General features: G+C 46.3%; 1 protein-coding gene across 5 annotated transcripts in view; it reads left to right on the top strand.

Moving 5' to 3' along the window:
- Nucleotides 1-15,528, top strand: part of LOC121534199 (sex comb on midleg-like protein 2) — a 101,193-nt gene that overhangs the window by 9,895 nt on the left and 75,770 nt on the right. For 3 of the 5 annotated variants that reach the window (XM_041840760.2, XM_041840755.2, XM_041840756.2), the window contains exons 2-5: nt 10,094-10,209; nt 11,095-11,148; nt 11,350-11,420; nt 12,350-12,584. In XM_041840760.2, the coding sequence (XP_041696694.1) occupies nt 10,188-10,209; nt 11,095-11,148; nt 11,350-11,420; nt 12,350-12,584 (382 nt within the window). In that variant the 5' untranslated portion in view covers nt 10,094-10,187. Of the gene's footprint in view, nt 1-10,093; nt 10,210-11,094; nt 11,149-11,349; nt 11,421-12,147; nt 12,294-12,349; nt 12,585-15,528 lie in introns of those variants that run through there. The other 2 variants (XM_041840757.2, XM_041840758.2) reach the window with 2 other exon arrangements.

Below are 15,528 nucleotides of genomic sequence, written 5' to 3'. Positions count from 1 at the left end.
AGCAGATGCTAAGCTACAGGACTGTTTTGCTAGCACAGACTGGAATATATTCCAGGATTCTTCAGATGGCATTGAGGAGTGCACCACATCAGTCACTGGCTTCATCAATAAGTGCATCGATGACATCGTCCCCACAGTGACCGTACGTACATACCCCAACCAGAAGCCATGGATTACAGGCAACATCTGCACTGAGCTAAAGGGTAGAGCTGCCGCTTTCAAGGAGCGGGACTCTAACCCGGACGCTTATAAGAAATCCCGCTATGCTCTCCGACGAACCATCAAACAGGCAAAGAGTCAATACAGGACTATGATTGAATCGTACTACACCGGCTCTGATGCTCGTCGGATGTGGCAGGGCTTGAAAACTATTACAGACTACAAAGGGAAGCACAGCTGCGAGCTGCCCAGTGAAACAAGCCTACCAGACGAGCTAAATCAATTCTATGCTCGCTTCGAGGCAAGCAACACTGAAGCATGCATGAGAGCATCAGCTGTTCCGGATGACTATGTGATCACGCTCGCCGTAGCCGATGTGAGTAAGACTTTTTAAGCAGGTCAACATTCATAAGGCCGCAGGGCCAGACGGATTACCAGGACGTGTACTCCGAGCATGCGCTGACCAACTGGCAAGTGTCTTCACTGACATTTTCAACATGTCCCTGACTGAGTCTGTAATACCAACATGTTTCAAGCAGACCACCATAGTCCCTGTGCCCAAGAACACTAAGGTAACCTGCCTAAATGACTTCCGACCCGTAGCACTCACGTCTGTAGCCATGAAGTGCGTTGAAAGGCTGGTCATGGCTCACATCAACACCATTATCCCAGAAACCCTAGACCCACTCCAATTTGCATACCGCCCCAACAGATCCACAGATGATGCAATCTCTATTGCACTCCACACTGGCCTTTCCCACCTGGACAAGAGGAACACCTACGTGAGAATGCTATTCATTGACTACAGCTCAGCATTCAACACCATAGTGCCCTCAAAGCTCATCACTAAGCTAAGGACCCTGGGACTAAACACCTCCCTCTGCAACTGGATCCTGGACTTCCTGACGGGCCGCCCCCAGGTGGTAAGGGTAGGTAACAACACATCTGCCACACTGATCCTCAACACGGGGGCCCCTCAGGGGTGCGTGCTCAGTCCCCTCCTGTACTCCCTGTTCACTCATGACTGCATGGCCTGGCACGACTCCAACACCATCATTTTACCTTTATTTAGTCAAGTCAGTTAAGAACAAATTCTTTTTTACAATGACGGTCAAACCCGGACGACGCTGGGCCAATTGTGCGCCGCTCTATGGGACTCCCAATCATGGCCGGTTGTGATACAGCCTGGAATCGAACCAGGGGGTCTGTAGTGACGCCTCAAGCACTGAGATGCAGTGCCTTAGACCGCTGCGCCACTCGGGAGCCCATTTAACATTAACCATTAAGTTTGCCGACGGCACAACAGTGGTAGGCCTGATTATCGACCACTATGAGACAACCTATAGGGAGGAGGTCAGAGACCTGGCCGTGTGGTGCCAGGATAACAACCTCTCACTCAACGTGATCAAGACAAAGGAGATGATTGTGGACTACAGGGAAAAAAAAGAGGACTGAGCACGCCCCCATTCTCCATAGACCGGGCTGTAGTGGAACAGGTTGAGAGCTTCAAGTTCCTTGGTGTCCACATCACCAACAAACTATCATGGTCCAAACACACCAAGACAGTCGTGAAGAGGGCACGACAAAGCCTATTCCCCCCCAGGAGACTGAAAAGATTTGGCATGGGTCCTCAGATCCTCAAAGTTCTACAGCTGCACCATCGAGAGCATCCTGACTGGTTGCGTTACCGCCTGGTATGGCAACTGCTCGGCCTCCGACCGCAAGGCACTACAGAGGGTAGTGCGTACGGCCCAGTACATCACTGGGGCCAAGCTTCCTGCCATCCAGGACCTCTATACCAGGCGGTGTCAGAGGAAGGCCCTCAAAATTGTCAAAGACTCCAGCCACCCTAGTCATAGACTGTTCTCTCTGCTACCACACGGCAAACGGTACCGGAGCGCCAAGTCTAGGTCCAAGAGGCTTCTCAACAGCTTCTACCCCCAAGCCATAAGACTCCTGAACAGTTAATCATGGCTACCTGGACTATTTGCATTGTCCCCCCCACCCCACCTCATCCCCCTCTTTTACGCTGCTGCTACTCTGTTTATTATTTATGCATAGTCACTTTAACTTTACATATTACCTCGACTAGCCGGTGTCCCCGCACATTGACTCTGTACCGGTACCCTCCTGTATATAGCCTCCCTACTGTTATTTTATTTTACTGCTGCTCTTTAGTTATTTCCATTTATATTTTACTTATCTATTTTTTAAATTAAATTTTTAATTTAAAAAAACAACAACTGGATTGTTGTTTAAGGGCTTGTAAGTAAGCATTTCACTGTAATGTCTACACCTGTTGTGTTCGGCGCATGTGGCAAATAAAATTTGATTTGATTCAGTTTTGTTCTACAATGTAGAAATTGGTAAAAAATATAATAATAATAATATTTCCCCCTAACCCTACCACCCCTCCCCAAATTGGAGTAAACAAATGGACAACAATACTTAGGCTTCTGCTTCCAGGTCATACATACTAGAGTGACATAACTAGACATGAGACAGTAGAGGCCTTTGTGTATGCTGTACAGTGCATTCGGATGAGACAGTAGAGGCCTTTGTGTATGCTGTACAGTGCATTCAGAAAGTATTCAGACCCCTTTACTTTTTCCACCTTTTGTTACGTTACAGCCTTATACTAAAATAGATTAAATATTTTTCCCCCTCATCAATCTACACACAATACCCCATAACGACAAAGCAAAAACAGGTTTTTATTTTTTAAAAACAATTTATAAAAAATAAAAAAAATGGAAATATTACATTTACATAAGTATTCAGACCCTTTGAAGCACCTTTGGCAGCGATTACAGCCTCGAGTCTTCTTGGGTATGACGCTATAAGCTTGGCACACCTGTATTTGGGGAGTTTCTCCCATTCTTCTCTGCAGATCCTCTCAAGCTCTGTCAGGTTGGATGGGGAGCTTCGCTGCACAGCTATTTTCAGGTCTCTCCAGAGATGTTAGATCGGGTTCAAGTCCAGGCGCTGGCTGGGCCACTAAAGGACATTCAGAGACTTGTCCCGAAGCCACTCCTGCATTGCCTTGGCTGTGTGCTTAGGGTTGTTGTCCTGTTGGAAGGTGAACCTTCGCCCCAGTCTGAGGTCCTGAGCACTCTGGAGCATGTTTTCATCAAGGATCTCTCTGTACTTTGCGCCCTTCATCTTTCCCTCTTTCCTGACTAGTCTCCCAGTCCCTGCCGCTGAAAGACATCCCCACAGCATGATGCTGCCACCACCATGCTTCACCGTAGGGATGGTATTGAACAGGGGATAAGCGGTGCCTGGTTTCCTCCAGACGTGATGCTTGGCATTCAGGCCAAAGAGTTCAATCTTGCTTTCATCAGACCAGAGAATCTTGTTTCTCATGGTCTGAAAGTCCTTTAGGTGCCTTTTGGCAAACTCCAAGCAGGCTGTCATGTGCCTTTTTCTGAGGAGAGGCTTGCGTCTGGCCACTACCATAAAGGCCTGATTGGTAGAGTGCTGCAGAGATGGTTGACCTTCTGGAAGGTTCTCCCATCTCCACAGAGGAACTCTGGAGTGACCATCGGGTTCTTGGTCACCTCCCTGAACAAGGCCCTTCTCCCCCGATTGCTCAGTTTGGCCGGGCGGCCAGCTCTAGGAAGAGTCTTGGTGGTTCCAAACTTCTTATTTAAGAATCCACTGTGTTCTTGAGTACCTTCAATGCTGCAGAAATGTTTTGGTACCCTTCTCCAGATCGGTGCCTCGACACAATCCTGTCTCGGTGCTCTACTGACAATTCCTTCAACCTCATGGCTTGGTTTTTGCTCTGACATGCACTGTCAACTATATAGACCGGTGTGTGCCTTTCCAAATCATGTCCAATCAATTGAATTTACCACAGGTTGACTCCAATCAAGTTGTAGAAACATCTCAAGGATGATCAATGGAAACAAGATACACCTGAGCTCAGTTTCGGGTCTCATAGCAACGGGTCTGAATACTTATGTAAATAAGGTATTTCAGTTTTATTTTTAATACATTTTCAAAAATGTCTGAACATGTTTTAGTTTTGTCATTGTGTGTAGATTGAGGGAAAAAATCAATTTAATCAATTTTTGAATAAGGCTGTAACGTAACAAAATGTTAAAGTCAAGGGGTCTGAATAATTTCCGAATACACTGGAGCTGCTACCTTCTAGGATACCTGCTACCTTCTAGGATACCTGCTACCTTCTAGGATACCTGCTACCTTCTAGGATACCTGCTACCTTCTAGGATACCTGCTACCTTCTAGGATACCTGCTACCTTCTAGGATACCTGCTACTACAGAGATACCTTCTGCCTTTATAGGAAACCTGCCACTACAGGAATACATGCTACCTTATAGGATACTTGCTACCTTATAGGCATTTATATATCAATTCCAGTTGTACTTTATCAAAAGCCTTTTCAAAGTCAGCTATAAATACCAGGCCTGGTTTCCCAGATTTTTCATCCTGTTCTATTTTTTCCAGTACTTGTCTTTAGATTTCTCCAATGTATCATCCATGTAAAAAAACCTGTCTGATTAGAATGAATAATATCCGACAATACCTTTTTAATTCTATGCGCTATGCATTTTGCCATAATTTTTGCATCACAAGTGTAAGGGGCCTCCAATTTTTTTAATGGACTGGATCTTTATATTTCCCACATGAGTCCGGTTTCAGTAATAATGAAATCGGACCTTGTTGTTGAGTGTCTGATAATCTACCATTTACATAGGAGTGGTTAAAACATGCTAATAACAGTACTCTAAGTACATCGTAAAAGGTTTGGTATACCTCAACTGGTATGCCATCCAGCCCTGGCCTTTTCTCGGACTTAAAGGAAGTTCCTTCTCTGTAATTTGGCATGAGTCTTTCTATACAGCTGTTAATTTTACATTATTAATAGAAAAACATTTCCCTACAATTAACTTTGGTTAGTGGAGATGGAGACTGAAACGAAAACATATGTACTTTGCTTCCTCTTTCAAAATATTGTTTTGTGAATCATGGTTGACTCCGTCATTTGTAACAAGTACATTTATTTTTTGGTAGCATTTCCATGTGTATTTTTCCATCCAGTTCGTTTTATTTTTTATAATACACTGCTCAATAAAATAAAGGGAACACTTAAACAACACAATGTAACTCCAAGTCAATCACACTTCTGTGAAATCAAACGGTCCACTTAGGAAGCAACACTGATTGACAATAAATGTCACATGCTGTTGTGCAAATGGAATAGACAACAGGTGGAAATTATAGGCAATTAGCAAGACACCCCCAATAAAGGACTGGTTTTGCAGGTGGTGACCACAGACCACTTCTCAGTTCCTATGCTTCCTGGCTGATGTTTTGGTCACTTTTGAATGCTGGCGGTGCTTTCACTCTAGTGGTAGCATGAGACGGAGTCTACAACCCACACAAGTGGCTCAGGTAGTGCAGCTCATCCAGGATGGCACATCAATGCGAGCTGTGGCAAGAAGGTTTGCTGTGTCTGTCAGCGTAGTGTCCAGAGCATGGAGGCGCTACCAAGAGACAGGCCAGTACATCAGGAGACGTGGAGGAGGCCGTAGGAGGGCAACAACCCAGCAGCAGGACCGCTACCTCTGCCTTTGTGCAAGGAGGAGCAGGAGGAGCACTGCCAGAGCCTTGCAAAATGACCTCCAGCAGGCCACAAATGTGCATGTGTCTGCTCAAACGGTCAGAAACAGACTCCATGAGGGTGGTATGAGGGCCCGACGTCCACAGGTGGGGGTTGTGCTTACAGCCCAACACCGTGCAGGACGTTTGGCATTTGCCAGAGAACACCAAGATTGGCAAATTTGCCACTGGCGCCCTGTGCTCTTCACAGATGAAAGCAGGTTCACACTGAGCACATGTGACAGACGTGACAGAGTCTGGAGACGCCATGGAGAATGTTCTGCTGCCTGCAACATCCTCAAGCATGACCGGGTTGGCGGTGGGTCAGTCATGGTGTGGGGTGGCATTTCTTTGCGGGGCCGCACAGCCCTCCATGTGCTCGCCAGAGGTAGCCTGACTGCCATTAGGTACCGAGATGAGATCCTCAGACCCCTTGTGAGACCATATGCTGGTGCGGTTGGCCCTGGGTTCCTCCTAATGCAAGACAATGCTAGACCTCATGTGGCTGGAGTGTGTCAGCAGTTCCTGCAAGAGGAAGGCATTGATGCTATGGACCGCCCGTTCCCCAGACCTGAATCCAATTGAGCACATCTGGGACATCATGTCTCGCTCCATCCACCAACGCCACGTTGCACCACAGACTGTCCAGGAGTTGGCGGATGCTTTAGTCCAGGTCTGGGAGGAGATCCCTCAGGAGACCATCCGCCACCTCATCAGGAGCATGCCCAGGCGTTGTAGGGAGGTCATACAGGCACGTGGAGGCCACACACACTACTCCACTTTAATTTTGAGGGTGACTCCAAATCCAGACCTCCATGGGTTGATACATTTGATTTCCATTGATAATTTTTGTGTGATGTTGTTTTCAGCACATTCAACTATGTAAAGAAAAAAGTATTTAATAAGATTATTTCATTCATTCAGATCTAGGATGTGTTATTTTAGTGTTCCCTTTAATTTTTTGAGCAATGTATATTACACTTGATCTTTCTTGAATAAGTTCCTCCATTTCTTTTTGTTTTTCCTCTAACTTATTCTGTGCCTCTATGGTACAGTTTTTATTGCTATCTACCTGTACTGTTAGTCCCTCTATTTTGACCTACAAATGCTACCTTATAGGATACCTGCTACCTTGTAGGATACCTGCTACCTTGTAGGATACCAGCTATTATATATGGAGTTGGACCCCCCTTTACTGCTATAACAGCCTCCATTCTTCTGGGAAGGCTTTCCACGAGATGTTAGAACATTGCTTCGGGGACTTGCTTCCATTCAGCCACGAGCGTTAGTGAGGTCGGGCACTGATGTTGGGCGACTAGGCCTATCTCGCAGTCAGCGTTCCTATTCATCCCAAAGGTGTTCAATGGTGTTGAGGTTAGGGCTCTGTGCAGACCAGTCAAGTTCTTCCACACCGATCTCAACAAACCATTTCTGTATGGACCTCGCTTTGTGGACGGGAGCATTGTCATGCTGAAACTGGAAAGGGCCTTCCCAAACTGTTGCCACAAATTTGTAAGCACAGAATCGTCTAGAAGATTTGCCTTCACTGGAACTAAGGGGCCTAGCCCGAACCATGAAAAACAGCCCCAGATCATTATTCCTCCTCCGCTTAACCTTACAGTTGGCACTATGCATTGGGGCAGGTAGCGTTCTCCTGGCATCTGCCAAACCCAGATTAGTCCGTTGGACTGCCAGATGGTGAAGTGTGATTCATCACTCCAGAGAATGTGTTTCCACTGCTCCAGAGTCCAATGGTGGCAAGCTTTAAACCACTCCAGCCGACGCTTGGCATTGCGCATTGTGATCTTAGGCTTGTGTGCAGCTGCTCGGCCATGGAAACCCATTTCATAAAGTTCCCGACGAACAGTTCTTGTGCTGACGTTGCTTCCAGAGGCAGTTTGGAACTCGGCAGTGAGTGTTGCTACGCGCTTCAGCACTCGGCGGTCCCGATCCCGTTCTGTTAGCTTGTGTGGTCTACCACTTCGCGGCTGAGCAGTTGTTGCTCCTAGACGTTTCCACTTCATAATATCAGTACTTACAGTTGACCAGGGCAGCTCTAGCAGGGCAGAAATTTGATGAACTGACTTGTTGGAAAGGTGGCATCCTATGACGGTGCCATGTTGAAAGTAACTGAGCTCTTCAGTAAGGCTGTTATACTGCCACTGTTTGTCTATGGAGATTGCATGGCTGTGTGCTCGATTTTCTACACCTGTCAGCAACGGGTGTGGCTGAAATAGCTGAATCCACTGATTTGAAGAGGTGTGCACATACTGCTGTATGTACAGTTTACCTGCTACTACAGGGATACCTGCTACCTCATAGGATACCTGATACTTTATAGGATACCTGCTACCTCATAGGATACCTGCTTCCTTACATGATACCTGCTTCCTTACATGATACCTGCTACCTGCTACCTCATAGGATACCTGCTACCTCATAGGATACCTGCTACCTCATAGGATACCTGCTTCCTTACATGATACCTGCTTCCTTACATGATACCTGCTACTACAGGGATACCTGCTACCTTATAGGATACCTGCTACTTTATAGGATACCTGCTACCTTCTAGGATCCTGCTACAACAGAGACACTTCGAATCAAATAAAATTTGGTCACATAAACATATTTAGCAGATGTTATTGCGCGTGTAGCGAAGTGCTTGTGTTCCTAGTTCCAACAGTGCAGTAGTATCTAACAATTCACAACAATACACACATCTCAAATTAAAATAACGGAATTAAGAAATATATATATATATTAGGACAAGCAATAATAACTGTTATGACTATAATACACTATTACTATATGACTATAATACAGTATATACATATGAGATGAGTAAAACAGTATGTAAACATTATTAAAGTGACCAGTGATTCCATGTCTATGTACATAGGGCAGCTTCCTCTAAGGTGCAGGGATGAGTAACCGGGTGGTAGCTGGCTAGTGACAGTGACTAAGTTCAGGGCAGGGTACTGGGTGGAGGCCTGCTAGTGATGGCTATTTAACAGTCTGATGGCCTTGAGATAGAAGCTGTTTTTCATTCTCTAGGTCCCAGCTTTGATGCACCTGTACTGACCTCGCCTTCTGGATGATAGCGGGGTGAACAGGCAGTGGCTCGGGTGGTTGATGTCCTTGATCTTTTTGGCCTTCCTGTGACATCGGGTGCTGTATGTGTCTTGGAGGGCGGGTAGTTTGTCCCCGGTAATGCATTAGGCAGACCGCACCACCCTCTGGAGAGCCCTGTGGTTACGGGCGGTGCAGTTGCCGTACCAGGCTGTGATGCAGCCCAACAGGATGCTCTCAATTGTGCAGCTGTAAAAGTTTGTGAGGGGTTAAGGGGCCAAGCCAAATTTCTTCAGCCTCCTGAGGTCTAATGGCTTGGGGGTAGAAGCTGTTAAGGAGCCTTTTGGACCTAGACTTGGCGCTCCGGTACCGCTTGCCGTGCGGTAGCAGAGAGAACAGTCTATGACTTTGGTGACTGGAGTCTTTGACAATTTTTAGGGCCTTCCTCTGACACTGCCTAGTACATAGGTCCTGGATGGCTGGAAGCTTGGCCCCAGTGATGTACTGGGCCGTACGCACTACCCTCTGTAGTGCCTTGCGGTCGGATGCCGAGCAGTTGCCATACCAGGCGGTGATGCAACCGGTCAGGATGCTCTCGATGGTGCAGCTGTAGAACCTTTTGAGGATCTGCGGACCCATGCCAAATCTTTTCAGTCTCCTGAGGGGGAAAAGGTGTTGTCGTGCCCTCTTCACGACTGTCTTGGTGTGTTTGGACCATGATAGTTTGTTGGTGATGTGGACACCAAGGAACTTTAAGCTCTCAACCTGTTCCACTACAGCCCCGTCGATGAGAATGGGGGCCTGTTCGGCCCTCCTTTTCCTGTAGTCCACAATCATCTCCTTTGTCTTGCTCACATTGAGGGAGAGGTTGTTGTCCTGGCACCACACGGCCAGGTCTCTGACCTCCTCCCTATAGGCTGTCTCATCGTTGTCGGTGATCAGGCCTACCACTGTTGTATCGTCAGCAAACTTAATGATGGTATTGGAGTCGTGCTTGGCCACGCAGTCGTGGGTGAACAGGGAGTACATACCTTCTACCTTATTGGATACCTGCTACTTTATACCACCACAGAGATATCTGCTACCATATAGGATCACAGCTTGATGTTTTATAACCTGCTACCTTATAGGATCACAGCTTTATGTTTTATAACCTGCTACCTTTATAGGATCACAGCTTGATGTTTTACAACCTGCTACCTTATAGAATAACAGTCTGTTGTCTATTCCAGATCAGTACTACAGGGCCGTAGTTGCACACTGGGTGGACCACCTGTCTGTCATTCCCTTTGCCTTGTAGAAGAACCACATTACCCAGGAGCCATCATGGGCAGGACTTCACTCAAAGGTAAGGAAACATGAGCATGGACACTGCAGCCTGCTTATTTAGTGTGCCATTGGATTTCATTACTGTATCGCCTGGTACACAAATGGCCAGAATTCTTTCCTCATTTTCCAGCAGTCTTAGTGTTCGGACAATAGTAGTGTTTGTAACGCAAGATGGAGGAGAGCCTTATTTCTTCAGAGATCACATTTATTTTGGGAAATTGACAGGAGAAGACAGGAGAACCATTGTTTTAGGTGATAATAAAACATGTTGAGTTGCTTTTTCCTAAACTTGCTTCTCTTACTTTCTAGCAAGTCAAGGTAACTTCCACAGAGCAGCTAACGTTAGCTGATAACTTCCACAGAGCAGCTAACGTTAGCTGATAACTTCCACAGAGCAGCTAACGTTAGCTGATAACTTCCACAGAGCAGCTAACGTTAGCTGATAACTTCCACAGAGCAGCTAACGTTAGCTGGTAACTTCCACAGAGCAGCTAACGTTAGCTGATGACTTCCACAGAGCAGCTAACGTTAGCTGCATCATACTACTCAGTCAGTCAGTCACAATTTACCCATGATACATCACGATTTTGAAGCTCTGGAACACGGCCTAATGCTGTGTTCATAACCAAGTGGGAAGGTGATCATTTCCAGTTGTGAAGTAGAAATATGAGGTGGATGCATTCACGTGCATTAAACTCGTTGAGAAATGCAGAATGGCTAATGGCAACAAGCTGAGGTCAGCATGTGAGAGAAGTCGGAGCTCAGGGATGATAGACGAGTTTCCAACTAGTAATTACCACTTGGAGGGCCGTTCAAGTGGATATTTCTGTCATGTGGTAAATACCACCTTCCCACTTGGTTATGAACACGGGCGGGGTCAGTGTTGATGTGTTTGTGTTTTCAGATCAGATGGAGCAAGCAGGAAGACTCCTTCCTCCAGGTCCTTCTCCTGCTAAAGGTAACGTTAGACTCCTAGTAGAGATGACCGCTAGCTTTTACCATTTTAAAAGTTTGAACGTGTTGTTCAAACTTTTATATAACTGCAAAGTAACTTCGATTTATTAAATAAAATGTTCTGTGTCTATTTTGTACTCCTGTTACATCAATATATACATGTAGGTCTGTCAGGACTATTAACCCTTTCTTGTTTCTGTCTCAGAGTCGTTCAGTTGGGAGGAGTACCTGAAGGAAACATCGTCTACCCCGGCTCCCCCTAGCTTCTTCAGACAGGTATGTGTCAATCTACCCCGGCTCCCCCTAGCTTCTTCAGACAGGTATGTGTCCATCTACCCCGGCTCCCCCTAGCTTCTTCAGACAGTTATGTGTCCATCTACCCCGGCTCCCCCTAGCTTCTTCAGACAGGTATGTGTCCATCTACCCCGGCCAGGTATGTGTCCATCTACCCCGGCTCCCCCTAGCTTCTTCAGACAGGTATGTGTCCATCTACCCCGGCTCCCCCTAGCTTCTTCAGACAGGTATGTGTCAATCTACCCCGGCTCCCCCTAGCTTCTTCAGACAGGTATGTGTCCATCTACCCCGGCTCCCCCTAGCTTCTTCAGACAGGTATGTGTCCATCTCCCCCGGCTCCCCCTAGCTTCTTCAGACAGGTATGTGTCCATCTACCCCGGCTCCCCCTAGCTTCTTCAGACAGTTATGTGTCCATCTACCCCGGCTCCCCCTAGCTTCTTCAGACAGGTATGTGTCCATCTCCCCCGGCTCCCCCTAGCTTCTTCAGACAGGTATGTGTCCATCTACCCCGGCTCCCCCTAGCTTCTTCAGACAGGTATGTGTCCATCTACCCCGGCTCCCCCTAGCTTCTTCAGACAGGTATGTGTCCATCTACCCCGGCTCCCCCTAGCTTCTTCAGACAGTTATGTGTCCATCTACCCCGGCCAGGTATGTGTCCATCTACCCCGGCCAGGTATGTGTCCATCTACCCCGGCCAGGTATGTGTCCATCTACCCCGGCCAGGTATGTGTCCATCTACCCCGGCTCCCCCTAGCTTCTTCAGACAGGTATGTGTCCATCTACCCCGGCTCCCCCTAGCTTCTTCAGACAGTTATGTGTCCATCTCCCCCGGCTCCCCCTAGCTTCTTCAGACAGGTATGTGTCCAGTGACAGCAGAGAAGGCTAAGTGACAGTACGGTGTCTCTCTCCAGTCCAGAGTCCCTCCCTCCAATGACTTCAAGGTGGGGATGAAGCTGGAAGTCCATGACCCTCGGAACTCCACCTCGGTGTGCATCGCCACGGTGATGGGCATGACGGGTGTGCGGCTGCGTCTCCGTCTGGATGGCAGTGACAACACCAATGACTTCTGGAGGCTGGTCGACTCCTCAGACATCCAGCCTATAGGAACCTGTGAAAAGAATGGGGACATGCTGCAGCCGCCACTGGGTACGTTAACCATAACCATAACCCTAACCCACTGGGTACGTTAACCCTAACCATAACCCTAACCATAACCCACTGGGTACGTTAACCCTAACCATAACCATAACCCACTGGGTACGTTAACCATAACCATAACCCTAACCCACTGGGTACGTTAACCCTAACCATAACCCTAACCATAACCCTACCCTAACCCTAACCCACTGGGTACGTTAACCATAACCATAACCATAACCCACTGGGTACGTTAACCATAACCCTAACCCTAACCATAACCCACTGGGTACGTTAACCATAACCCTAACCCTAACCCACTGGGTACGTTAACCATAACCCTAACCATAACCCACTGGGTACGTTAACCATAACCATAACCATAACCCACTGGGTACGTTAACCATAACCCTAACCATAACCCACTGGGTACGTTAACCATAACCCTAACCCTAACCATAACCCACTGGGTACGTTAACCATAACCCTAACCATAACCATAACCCACTGGGTACGTTAACCATAACCATAACCATAACCCACTGGGTACGTTAACCATAACCCTAACCCTAACCATAACCCACTGGGTACGTTAACCATAACCCTAACCATAACCATAACCCACTGGGTACGTTAACCATAACCATAACCATAACCCACTGGGTACGTTAACCATAACCCTAACCCTAACCATAACCCACTGGGTACGTTAACCATAACCCTACCCAAACTTCTTCACCGGGGGGGGGGCAACACGCGTGTTGCGGGCGCTGTTGTACGGGCGCTGTTGTACGGGCGCTGTTGTACGGGCGCTGTTGTACGGGCGCTGTTGTACGGGCGCTGTTGTACGGGCGCTGTTGTACGGGCGCTGTTGTACGGGCGCTGTTGTACGGGCGCTGTTGTACGGGCGCTATTCATGACACAAACTGTTCACACCCTCTGGTTGGTGGAGAGACTTTTGCAGGTTTAAACTTATTTCCTGCAATTCTACACATTTTGTCATGGGGTGCAAAGAAAATGTTGCAGTTTTAAAACACATTTTCTTACAATTCTATACATTTTACCAGGTCTAATGTGTGTTCATGTGATATTTGAGTGACCAAAAAATTACAACAATATCTATGGGCTAAAAAAATCATTAAAAAAAAACGTTAGCTGACATGGGCTAGTTGATCTGGACATTTCTGACCAGTTATAAATATCTCTCTAAGGTCTGTAATGACTAACATGACAAGAGGAACTGATGATCCACTATCCAATATAGAAATGGCACCTTGTGCATTCTACTATTACAACTTTCAACAGTACGTTTAAAGCCGTACTGAGTTCCTTCAAAAAATAAAAAAAATATGGGAGAATTACGGCCCTAACCCACTGGGTACGTTAACTTCTAAAAGTCTAAGCCGTTGGGGGTAGGGTACTAAGCTAACATATGGAATTGTTTTAAGATGGTCATACCATGGATCATTTAGTTATTTGATTTAGAATTTTAGGACGCCTTTAGGTATAATACAAATATCTACTTTTTTTACAAATAAAATATTAAGTCTAGCATTTACTACTATAGCCGTAGAAACACATTGAATAGCACAGTTATAAATCGCAAAAAAATAAATCATAAGGAACAATGTTTTGAATTGTCTGTCGTATGTCTAGGCTCAGGACATAAACGTTTGACATACTCAGTCCAGGGGGTTTTCTTTATTTGTAAAAAAATAATTTACATTGTAGAATAATAACACATATGGAATCATGTAGTAACCAAAAAAGTGTTAAACAAATCATAATATATTTTGTATTTGAGATTCTTCAAATAGCCACCCTTTGCCTTGATGACAGCTTTGCACACTCTTGGCATTCTCTCAACCAGCTTCATGAGGTAGTCACCTGGAATACATTTCAATTAACAGGTGTGCCTTCTTAAAAGTGAATTTGTGGAATTTCTTTCCTTCTTAATGCGTTTGAGCCAATCAGTTGTGTTGTGACAAGGTAGGGGGTGTATACAGAAGATAACCCTATTTGGTAAAAGACCAAGTCCATATTATGGCAAGAACAGCTCAAATAAGCAAAGAGAAATGACAGTCCATCATTACTTTAAGACATGAACGTCAGTCAATCCGGAACATTTCAAGAACTTTGAAAGTTTCTTCAAGTGCAGTTGCAAAAACCATCAAGCACTGGTTCTCAACTGGCTCTCATGAGGACTGCCACAGGAAAGGAAGACCCAGAGTTACCTCTGCTGCAGAGGATAAGTTCATTACAGTTACCAGCCTCAGAAATTGCTTCACAGAGTTCAAGTCAGACACATCTCAACAACCACTGTTCAGAGGGGACTGTGTGAATCAGGCCTTCATGGTCGATTTTGCTGCAAAGAAACCACTACTAAAGGACACCAATAAGAAGAAGAGACCTGCTTGGGCCAAAAAACACGAGCAATGGACATTAGAAAGGTGGAAATGTGTCCTTTGGTCAGGAGTCCAAATTTGAGATTTTTGGTTCGAACCGCTGTGTCTTTGAGACGTGGTGTAGGGGAACGGATGATCTCTGCATGTGTAGTTCCCACCATAAAGCATGGAGGAGGAGGAGGTGTTATGGTGTGGGGGTGCTTTGCTGGTGACACTGTCTGTGATTTTATTTAGAATTCAAATCACACTTAACCAGAATGGCTACCACAGCATTCTGCAGCGATACGCCATCCCATCTGGTTTGGGCTTAGTGGGACTATCATTTGTTTTTCAACAGGACAATGACCCAACACACCTCCAGGCTGTTTAAGGGCTATTTGACCAAGAAGGAGAGTGATGGAGTGCTGCATCAGATGACCTGGCCTCCACAATTCCCCCGACATCAACCCAATTGAGATGGTTTGGGATGAGTCGGACGGCAGAGTGAAGGAAAAGCAGCCAAAAATTGCTCAGCATATGTGGGAAATCCTTCAAGATTGTTGAAAAAG

Source organism: Coregonus clupeaformis, unplaced genomic scaffold (genome assembly GCF_020615455.1).
Source record: "Coregonus clupeaformis isolate EN_2021a unplaced genomic scaffold, ASM2061545v1 scaf0092, whole genome shotgun sequence".
In the NCBI taxonomy this organism is placed as follows: Eukaryota; Metazoa; Chordata; class Actinopteri; order Salmoniformes; family Salmonidae; genus Coregonus; species Coregonus clupeaformis.
This window is presented reverse-complemented; position numbering and strand designations above follow the sequence as displayed.